Raw genomic sequence first — 11,520 nt, forward strand, 5'->3', positions numbered from 1 at the left:
AAAAACTACAGTATGCTTAAGAGCATTTAAACCGGTTTAATTCAAAACACTTTATTCAGTGGGGCAATTTAACAGACACCTCAAGCCTTTGAAAGTCTTCTTTGAAAAACTAAAAGAGCAAATATTATGGACACTATATTGACATTTTTAGAATTTGATTAAATTGGAATATAATATGGAATCATGTATCTAAAGAAATTAATAACAATATAATTATATTCATATACTGTAGCTCAAATCCTGTTAAACTAGAAATTAGACACAAGAAGAGTATTATAGGACAATGTTGTGAAGCTCTGTTTGGAATTTCTCTGTAAACTGTAGAAGAGTTGAAGAACAGTTAAAGCATATCGCCTCTTTTTACATTTGTGAAAAAGAACATTCCTATATTAATGTGACACAGAAGATATAATTAATAATGTAGCGCTTATGGGGTCATATGGGTTTGCGCCCTACACCCTGCGGTACCGCTGTGTACATACAGTACGAACATGTTGTGATATTTTGAAATATAAAAAATTTCAATACAGTGTCCATAATATTTGCTCTTTTAGTTTTTCAAAGAAATGTTTATTTGTTAAATGAAAACTCATGACAATAGCTAGATTTAAACACCCAACCTCAGGCTATCACTTAAGCCATCACACCACAAACAGTTTGTGCTGCATTAGATTAATATAATTATATCGTTAATTTCTTTAGATATGCGATTATATTCCCTATTAATCAAATTCTAAAAGTATGCTTTTGTTTACTCTGATAATGAGCGTATTTGCAGAAAAGCTTAAAACTGTCACTTTTCTCACAAACTATATTGTAACGCAACGGGGGTTCAGGCGGGCACCCTTGCCGCATTAGGTCGGCCCTCCACGGTCGGGGGCTCGAACCCAGGACTCCTGTGTCACTCAACAGCGACCCAGTCTGGTGAGCCAAAAAGAGATCTCTCTACAGCCTAGTAGCTTTAGTCCTGCTATCACAGGTAAGGGCGGCGACGTCACCGTTCTGGTAAGCCGGCTCTTACACACCCTGATGGCCGTATGCGTTACAATATAAACGTAATATGGTCAGAAGGAGCATGGAAAAACGTTTCCGAAATAACCACATGTAAGACTTTGATGCTTAAAATGTTAAGGGAGAAAGTGGGATACTGGTGTGTATTTTTTCTTTAAACTACCAATACCAGCCATATACAGTTTACATAATAAGTTTATGTTCCTAAATTAATATCGTTTATGAGCATGTGAAAGGCATGGTGAATCGAAGATTCTCAAGACTTACTTTGTATGATTGGAAATGAATACAGGATCAGATTAACGAAATGCTGTGCTGTTATTTTTTGTCAATGAAAAAATAATGTCTTTTAGTTTACAAACAGTTACAAAGAGAGTAGACCATGGTAGTACTTTGAGCTTAGAGCCTGTCCAAGTTCATTCATTATTAATACTATTAGTTATATCTTCCGTAAAGACTTTGATGCATAAAATATTTCTGCATAATTTTAAATATTTATGACAAAGGTTGTAGGTTGTGTACTTTTGTCCAACTTAGCTATCTTGCTTTTATAAAAAATACTGACTTTTTAATGTTTAATGATTAACTTGCTGTAATACACAGTTGACAATTATTAAAAGTCTGAAGAGTATACATCTTAAATTCTTAATTGGAAAAAGATTGTCTTTCAGGAGTGACCGGAATTTCAAAGCATGCATTTTCTGTCAACAGCTCAAATGCTGTACATGAGAGGTTTAGCTTCATTAGCTCCACCTGGCGGTGATTCCTGATACTATTATCATAACTGCAGTATTATACCATATGACGCGATATGACCCATTATGATGCATTGTGAGGTGACAAGCCAACCGCGTTTTACCGCAGCATTCCCAGCTCGTTTTGAATGACTGCATCTGTAAAATAGCCAGAGCCTATCAACACTCAGACCAAGGCCTATGTATCCAGATGCTAATAAACCTATGAGTATGTCTTTGTACTATGTGAGGAAACTGGAGCACCTGGAGGAAACATTTGAAGTCCATGTAGATAACATGATAAGGTCTGTAATGGAGCCCAGGGCGTCAGCTGTAAGAGGCAGCAATACTAACCACCACTGTATCACTCTACTCTTTCAGTTCTTCAAATTACATTAAAATGTTGTTTTAAAGTGAATGCTGAACTGTCACAACCTAGTTTCTATTCCATTGAAGATCTTTCCCCCATCATTCTTGGAGAGAAGGGGGAACACAAATGATTGGTATTAAGAAGAAGGAGAAGGACATATTTGCTCCCAAAGAGAAGCCTTAAGAGTTTCCCATAAAGTTCCATAAGAAATGTCTGGGGTGGTGTTTGTGTCTAAAAGTATTTCTATCTGGCTAATAATAAATTAGATAAAATCCAGGTCAGAGAGCAACAACAGGTTGATTCTCCAAAGGTGGACATGTAGGATCTTCGACTGATAGATTTAGTTCTGTAATAGGGGAGTTTTACTATTTGCAACTGAAAATGAAATTATTGTTTGAGCATTAAATTATTGTGTGAGATAGACATTGTTGAAAGAGAGAAAGGAGGACATTTGAAAACTGCCATGAAAGAGTGTAAGAAAACTCCAGGCATCAGAGATAGTGTAAAAATAAAGAAATGATGTAAAGTTTAATGCAGTCTTATTGACAGGAATACACCTAGAGGAGCAACAGTTTAATGTAGAGTTTAGAACAAAGTTAGAGTCTCCCCTAAGCATCAAGTGATGAGAATCCAAGAAAAAAGTTAATTAGGCTCCTGTCATCCCTATTAGGGTAATAGACATTTGTTAAGATTACTGGAACATTGATCAATTTACCTGTATTACATACCCTACTTTATGATTTTAGACAACCTGAGATACAATGAAAGGTATAGCCTTGTGCAAAACATCACATGGGCCTCTGCAGTTTTGTATCCTCTCCTAGCAGTTTAGCAGTGAATCCAACACGAGCACGGTGTGCAGCACTGGGAACTGAATCTGTCAGCCAGAGTCCACAGACGCACAAGAAGAAACTACAGATTACGTTGCTTGCAAATATTAACACCATAAACAAAGGTAAACAAAACAGTTTTGATACATGTACACATTGTAAACAAGGAAGAAATACCTAACATCTTATTTTAAATTGAGTTAAGAATGTGCTTAAAATATTTTACTTAACTGACTACACAGTAGGTGGTGATTTAATTAAGTCATTGAAGATTTATTATTGTCATTGTTCCCAGATTTGGAGGTGGCTGAAGATGTCCTTACCTTAATCATGCTTCTCCTTTACCAGCTTTGAAGATTAGTCAAAAGACATTTAGAGCATCTGCAATTTTATGTACAGATGAGACTAAGATGAACCTTTCCCAAAGTGATGGAAAGGTAAAATGTTAACAAGGATATGCAGAACCTCCAAAGAACATTACCTCCTCTGTGAAGCAATGACGGCATTATGCTTTGCAGTTTTAATTGTCTGAAATCAACCAAATAGAGACAAAGCAAATATATACAAAATTATCATTATTCCTCTTAGATGATTGCAGTGCACTATGTTCAAGTCCAACATATACAGTAACAGTACTTTAACAGTACTTTTGGTACTTTTTTTCTTCTTTTAAACACTGCCTAATTTCAATGTTATTTTACATAAATACAGTATTTGCTTGATACATAAATTCTGCATTCAATACAGATGTATATATGTTACAAAAGAGTTTGGAGTGGGAAATAAAATGAGTATATTAGTATACTCATTTTATTGATTCTATATTTTCTATAGTCAGGATAGAAGTTAATACCATTGCCATAACTATTTCCAAATATTAATAACTGTAGCAAAGCTGAGATTGTAAGCACAGGTAAGTCATCAAAGGGCGGAGTTATTTTTATCAGGAGAGACACATTCGTTGGATTCTCACAGGAAAATCAAGGAATTCGCTGCACCATGTGAGGAACCCACGAAGGCTCCACATTGTGTTTCCTTTCTTCTCTTTTCAACAGAGAATAAACCTTTACTTGTTCCTTTGCAGCCTACAGATGCTGATGCAGCTACGTACTTGAACTACTTCTTACTTCAAGTAATCGTAGTAAAACATTAATAAAACATAAATTATTTTTTTTTTTTTGCTGCACAGTAGTTAACATTGCTGCTCATAGAGCTGGGGCCCTGGATTTACATCCTTGGGTGATGTCTACATGGAATTTGTACATCCTCTGCACGTTTGTTTAGGTTTCCACTAGGTAGTTACTGTATTGGATAAAAAGTGACTAGAAATGAATGGTTTAGAATACAATGGTATGTGAGTGTAAGTGTTTGGCTGTCTCATGTTTCCTCAGCAGAGTCTGTGACTTCAGGTGCCCACCCTGATCTTCCTGGCCTCTATCAGTCAGGACTCCACCTTCACTCATTATTGTGAGAGTTTTTCTTGCTGCTGGCTGGTAAGAGCAGTTCTTTTAAGCATTGCAAAACTATGCTATTTCTGCTTTTCTGTGTGTTTAATGTCTGTACTCCAAAATTTAATCTTTCACTGTAGTGATACCTTTCACAACAATTTATAACATTTAAGTCTCTGTATTTGAGATTAACAGACCAAAATAATCTCAAACCATCAAAGGTATTTTGTACCAAGTATATAAATACAATAAGCTAATAAGAAAATTGGTCATTTGCACTTTACAAATTATAAAAAGAAAATCTTGTGATAGGAGTTCTATTTGTGATGTTTATAACACTACAGTATGACAGCAGTGGTGTAGATAATGAAATTTGTTGTTACCTGATCTGCCTTAAGGCACTGACACATATATGCAAGTATATGTACACATAAAGTCTGCATCAGGAGACATACAAAGTATAGATTAACAATCTGTTTCACAGCACTATTCACTGTGTAATTTAAAATCTTATGGACTTTATCATCTCAGACACAATATTTAGGCTACCAAGAGAGACTATAGGGTTTCTATCCATTTCCACCTGTGCTTTTCCTGGTGAGGATTGTGGTGAGGCAAGTGCAAGCCAATCATACATGGGGACAATTTGGAGGCCACGGTAAGGGCCAAGAGGGGAAATTTGGCCTGGACACTGGAATGACCCCCTACTCTTCTCGAGAAACGCCCAGGGATCTTTAATGACCACTGAGAGTCAGGACCATGGTTGAAGGTCTCATCAGAAAGACTATACTGGGGCATTAGGACCCACACAGACTGCAGGGTGGGTGCCCCCCACTGGTCCCACTAACACCTTGTCCAGCAGCAAACGTAGTTTCCGAGGAGGTTTCCCATCCAGGTTGGCCAGGGTCAACCCTGCTTAGCTTCAGTGGGTAGCCAGTTGAGAGCTGCAGGGTGATATAGCTGCTGGCCCATTTCCTTCCATTTTATCCAATACAGTGATGTTGCAGAGCAAGAGCCTATCCCAGCATGCAATGGGCACAAGGCAGAATACACCCTAGATGGTACACCAGTGCATTACACAGGGCACACACAAACACAAAAACAAACTTATACAGTACCAAGGCCAGTTTTCTCAGAAGTCACTTAATCTAACAGTAAGTTTTTGCTTTGTGAAAGGAAACCTATGCAAACACAGAGCAAGGTCTAGAATTAAACTCAGGGTCCCAGTGCTTCAAGGCAGCAATACTGATAACTGGGTTGCCTGATATGCATGTTGCTAAGTTTAAATATTATATTTTAATTTGAGGTACCTTTTATTAATTAAAATAAAAAGGGCTTTTATTGTGTCAGAGATATGCAGATCCATACATACAATAATTTGCATGAGTTAACTTTTGGTGCATCCATTCTAAAATCCCTACTCTACAAGTTATTACCTATAGGAGTTGTTTAAGGAGACATACACCTGACATTCAAATGACTTATTTGGTTTTGTTGTCATCTAAGAATTTTATATTAGGTAGAAAAATGTACTCTTCAGCAAGACAATGACCTCTACTAGAGCACGGCCACATTGAAGTTAACTAGCAAAAGGAAAATTCTATAGAAATTCATGGTAAGACTTGGCAATTCCATCAGCTATGCCCAGAAAACTGTAGAACTTTTGCCAGGAGTAAAGGATCAAATTAACTCACATCAGTTTGCTGTAGTTGCTGGTAAGCTGTACTGCAGCATGATGATTGATCAAAACCCAACCACAAATCTCAGTGCACTGCTAAAGATGTTATTATAGAAGCAGTGAATAGCAAGATCAGAAATTCTAAGGGGGATCTTTCATGCACATGCATAGCGTACAGTATATACTGTACACTATGGTAATTGGCTATGTCGGATAAAACGGAATGTCAGATAAATCAAAGTCAGATAAACGCGACTCTATTGTACTGAATTATGGGTCTGAAACCTTTTGCTTATCACTTAACTTCAATTTGTATATCTTCTTACAGTTTTTGCTGACATTCAGCATCCTTCACATTTAATAATGATAAATCAGATCATTACAGCTCTGGATAAAAATAAATACTGTTTCTGCTGCTTGAAACAAAAGTATCCAAATATTTTCTGAACTGATGTTGATACAATAATATAATGCTAAAATTGTAAAATTTTATAAGCCCCCATTTGTCACACAAAATGTTAACAGGATCACCTCCTAACAATGTTATATCCAGAATATTTAGGAAAGGTTTCCATGTGTACAAGTGCACATGAACACATAATTGCAGATCACAAATTGATTTTCTATCCTTTACTCTTAGGAAGAAGAATCATGGAAATAATGCAAGGTACCAAAAAAATCACCAAGGCTGAAGATGTACGAAATGACAACAAAATGCTAATGAAACCTTATGCTAATTGGGAAGAGTTTTTGATGCCAGCTCCAATTTCCATAGCCATTTTAGGAGAATTAGTCTTTATCTCTTCTAATACAGACTTTTCTATCAATAAAAATCCCCCAAAAGATGGCTTTAAATTCATCCGTTACCCAGAGTCTTTCCGCGCCTGTCTCATGCAAGTGTGCAATGCTGGATGGGGTGCGTTCAACGAGGCCCATAAGAACATGGACCAGATTCGTCTCCACTCTGCCAATGTGCCAGAGTATGTAAAATTAGCAGTCAAGTTGATTGTCCGAGATGACGACAAGCTCATCGAGCTCATGCTCCCTGACCAGCTAGAAAACATCAGCTCCATAGCAGAGGAGTGTAAAATCCTGTCAGAGCTCACAGAGAAAAAATTCACCTTTGTCATTGATCTGATTCAAGAGCTGATGGAGGCCTGTTTGAATGCTAAGGCAGCCTATAGTGAAGAATTAGAAGAACTGAAGCAGAAAATAGAGGAATCCAAGTTGAGGAAACAAACAGCAGAAGAAGGAAAACGTAGAGCAAATAAGACATTTGAAAACATGCAAAAGCAGTTGGATGAAGCTCAACAAGAATATAAAAAAGCCATGGATTCTCTGCCCAGTGGTTGGGATATTGTTGGCATGAACTTTGTGGAGGGCCTCACTAATTTAGTTAATATCTGTTATAGTGCTTGTACTGCAAGTGTAACTAAGCTTGGAAGAAAAACAAGTAAGGAGCAAAATCCCATTGCGTTAGGCAATGTTTATGCCAAATCACAGGTTCTCTTGAGTCTCCTAGAACTAGTTAAGTCTTTTTTTCATGAAGACAAAATACATTGGGGCGTACTTTATGATCAAAAGAAGGAATGTGCAAAGTCTGAGTGGGTGGCAGATCAAGTGAAAAGAGTTAAGGAATCTTTGGAAAAAGAAGAAGACTGCAAGCCAAAAATAACAGCAATGCAAATGTGCGAAGACATTCTTACAATCTGCTCTTGTCTAACAGATATTGCTCCAGACAATGTCTGTGAAGAAAGCAAACAAAAAGAGTTAATAACAAAACTAAAAAAGTTGAAAACACAGGCTATGAAGTTTGATACCGAGAGTAAAGGCTTCACAGGTGCCTCTGCCTTTCCTGTAACCCCCCCACAACTGGCCAAACAGCAAGAGGAGCAAAGTACACAGAGAAAAAGTGCAGGTGACGTCGCAGCTGACAACGCCCGTTTTCGCATAGAGCAGAGTCGAGCTCAGATGAATCAAGCACAAGAGATGTTCCAGAAAAGCTTGGAAAATCTGGACAAATACCACAGTGACCTGACTGAAATCCTAGTCACAATGAGGAGCTGTGAGGTGAAAGAAATCGACTTCAAGACCACTATTAAAATGCTGACGAAGGGACTGGATGCGATGGGAAAAGTAAAGGAACAATGGGAGAAGATGGTATTCTTTTTCCACATGCTCTCCAACATAATCAAAACCAACCTAAACAAACATTTAAAGGATGTTGTCCAAACTGCAGAAAAAGCAGGTTCTTCCAAGCTTGGCTATTCAGCAAAATCATTCCTGAGAGATCTGCTGTATAACCAAGCTTTCCAAGCATCTAATATTGCCAGTTTGGTGAACATGATCTCTGGGACCTACACAGAGATCTCCAACTTGTACCTCATGGATAGAATCAGCAGCTTGGGGAAACTCACGGCCTTAGACCCCAGCAACTCTGACTTTGATACAGAACGGAAAAAGTTACAGATTGGCTGTGAAGAAGCAGAAGCAGGAATAAAAACAATTGTACTGAAAAATAAAATAGAATTTGAAAGGAATACAAAATCAAGAACAGAGAAGATTGAAAAAGCACTCAATGGAGCATTGCCCCCAGCCTCTGAGGAAGAGATAAAAGAAGTTAGACAATGTGTTGAAGTGGGAATGAAGATGTCAACTCAAGAAGAAGAAGATGAGGGGCAGTATTGTTAGCTCTTACATTTTTCTGCTGAAAATGCAAAGAAATAAATGTACGAGTCCTACAAAATATGCTTCTTTGTCATACAGGCTTATACTATAACATGATAGACGTGATACTGGAAAACATTGCTTAATAGAAAACTGCAGGATTTGTTCAATGGGAATAAACGGGCTCAGGGTAGTTAGTTTGGATTCACGGAAACTAATATATTTTTTTCTGCAATAATACAGTATACACATTTCTGTAGTAATATTATTAGTTTGATTATAGTATTACGAATTAATTGGAGTGGAATATATTTTTCTATTTTTATTGCTTATTGCTTTAGGTACATATGTGTTTCCTGCAGGTATTGTGATGATACTTTTATAATGGACAGCCTCAGAGTAGATCTTGTCTATAACAGAATTGTTCTACAACAATATGATAAATGTGTTTGCTTAGTCGTGATTTGTTTCTAAATCTTTGAAATTTCATTTGCTGCTTCTACGGTTTGCTTCCTCCATATTTGAAAATATGACCATTTCAATATTTAAACAGGAATCTAGGTCACAGATATAAAATTAATAAAGAGCAGTGGTCCTAGTAGAGATCCCTGTGGTACTTGATTACATCACGTCAAACTAACACATCCTTATCTGTATCATCTGTTTTCTGTTTAATAATTAATTCTCACTTGTTTCCCTGAATCCCTACCAGATTTGAGAATTAATTTGAGAATTAACCTGTTCTTTTTATATACATTTGTAGCGGCAAAGCTTATTAATAAGACAGAATTAAGTGTTGCTGTGCTTCCTAAATGAGGCCCCATCTCTCTTTCTCATCTCTGTGGTGCAGCCACAGAGAAGCTATTCATGCATTTCTGATTTAGATTTATCTTTGAGATAAGAAGCAGCTTCCAAATGGGGATGTGCCCAGCCATGCTTGGCTATCACGATCAATGGCCATTCCTGGCGCTTATCTGTCTTTAAGATTTTTGGGAACATCTGGATTGCGGTCCTAGATGTCAGAGGTCATTGTGACTCATCTCTCACTTTGACCAACCAATCAGGAACCTGCAGGGCGTGGTAACCCATTGTGGGTCAGAAATGGCCACTAAACTTTCGACCAATCACCACCTGTCTTGGTCCTGGTTTAAAAGACACTGCACAGCTCAGAAACTTTGCTTCTCCGGCCACTTTTCACACCCTCAGAGACAATCACGTGACAGTGAGTGTTGTCTGGGACTGGAACCTTGTTTCAGCAAAGTGTCGGCCCAAGGAATGCCCGTACATAAATTGCTAGCCGACACCAATGTGGACGCTTCGCTTGATCACCAGAGTATACGTTTGGACTCTTGTCGACAACTTGAATACGTTTTTATTCAGCAACAGCGCTACACCAGAAGCAAACCGAGTTTCTTCCCTCTAAAAAGTGACTTGCTCGGACCCGTGGTCACGCTCTGTGCATAGAGACTTTCTACTAATCAGCCAGACTACTAGTAGGTTCCTGAGAGAGACACTGTCGGTATGTCGCCACAGCAGAAATCTCTCCTCCTAATTCGTCCATCTCCGAGCTGCACCAAGACTGGTTGGCAAAAAGCCAGAGGACGATGCCTATTGGCTATTGGACGCAGCCGCTAGCTGGTCTTGGTATCTGTACCAGGAAATACGAATCTACATCTGGAAAAGTAAACCCAATGTTCTACATTGCATCTCTAGAATTCATCTGTTACCTCAACACAGGTTGATATCAATCCAATTCATATGAGTAATGTATTTACTTTTGAGTAGCTAATGTAGACTGATTAACGGTAGTATAGCCGAATGGTATACTGAAGCATATTCTTTGTTTGTATCTCTTTGTGTTTTGCATCTCTTTGAGATTATATACCTTGCATTTTGATAACCCTCACAGTAAGATCTGCCACCTGTATCCAGGCAGACTGTTATATGTTTTATGCACAATTTATGTATTAATAAATGTATCTCGTTTATTGAATCTATGTGCGTGCGTCGCTGATTGATTGATTATCTAAAAGCCATAACGAACCACCTGGTGATTGCTGCTACAATTAATAAATTGCCCCAATAAATTCACAAAACCCCTACAGAAGGTAAAAGGGGATGCCCGATGTGAGTGAAAGTGGGAAGTAGATAATGTGTACGCTTTTGATGTTTTTATTGTTTGTGAACATACACACACAACACTCAAACATAAACGCACCTCATAATAAAAGAGCAAATCACTTAGTAGGAGGATTTAAAGAACATTGGGAGCCGGGAATAGCTCTGACTGGAGCCTAGTGCGTAAGTCCACCCTGGGGCAAAAGCATCAATGCTGGCTTTCTGGGGATGGTAAGTTACTTATCCGGGAGGAGAGTTGCACGTGTTCTCGTTCCTTACTTGTGAACAGTGCAAGGTACAGTAAGTCTTCTCTAAAGACTCTGAGAGGCATTTAGATCTGGAGGTAACAGACGCCCCTAGTTGCATGACTGCAGCAATGCACAGTTTTTTTCCAAGTGTAAAGCAATTGTCTATGAGCTGTTACCTCACATGACACAGTAAGAAACTGTACATGTGTGCTAACTGGCTGTCTGATGAAGCAGTGGAGGTGTCTGATTATGTATCAGACAAATGCAAGTTAAAGAATGTGAGGAAAAGCTGAAAAAAAGCACAGACTCTCAGATGGTGTTTGGGCTGAACAGTGGTGTAAGGATAAACAGACAGATATTGGAATAAGTGATATTGTGTTTATAAAAAGTTACACTGTTGAAGGAGATACATGTAG

General features: G+C 38.1%; 1 protein-coding gene across 7 annotated transcripts in view; it reads left to right on the forward strand.

Annotated features, from left to right (window-relative positions):
* Positions 1–10,731, forward strand: part of LOC138223971 (myosin heavy chain, non-muscle-like) — a 297,800-nt gene extending 287,069 nt beyond the window's left edge. For 2 of the 7 annotated variants that reach the window (XM_069180157.1, XM_069180155.1), the window contains exons 2-4: positions 2,943–3,070; positions 4,337–4,438; positions 6,712–10,731. In XM_069180157.1, the coding sequence (XP_069036258.1) occupies positions 6,723–8,762 (2,040 nt within the window). In that variant the 5' untranslated portion in view covers positions 2,943–3,070; positions 4,337–4,438; positions 6,712–6,722 and the 3' untranslated portion in view covers positions 8,763–10,731. Of the gene's footprint in view, positions 1–2,939; positions 3,071–4,336; positions 4,439–6,711 lie in introns of all 7 variants that reach the window. The other 5 variants (XM_069180158.1, XM_069180156.1, XM_069180159.1 and 2 more) reach the window with 4 other exon arrangements.
* The last annotated feature ends 789 nt before the right edge of the window (positions 10,732–11,520 follow it).

This window comes from Lepisosteus oculatus, chromosome 18 (genome assembly GCF_040954835.1).
Source record: "Lepisosteus oculatus isolate fLepOcu1 chromosome 18, fLepOcu1.hap2, whole genome shotgun sequence".
In the NCBI taxonomy this organism is placed as follows: Eukaryota; Metazoa; Chordata; class Actinopteri; order Semionotiformes; family Lepisosteidae; genus Lepisosteus; species Lepisosteus oculatus.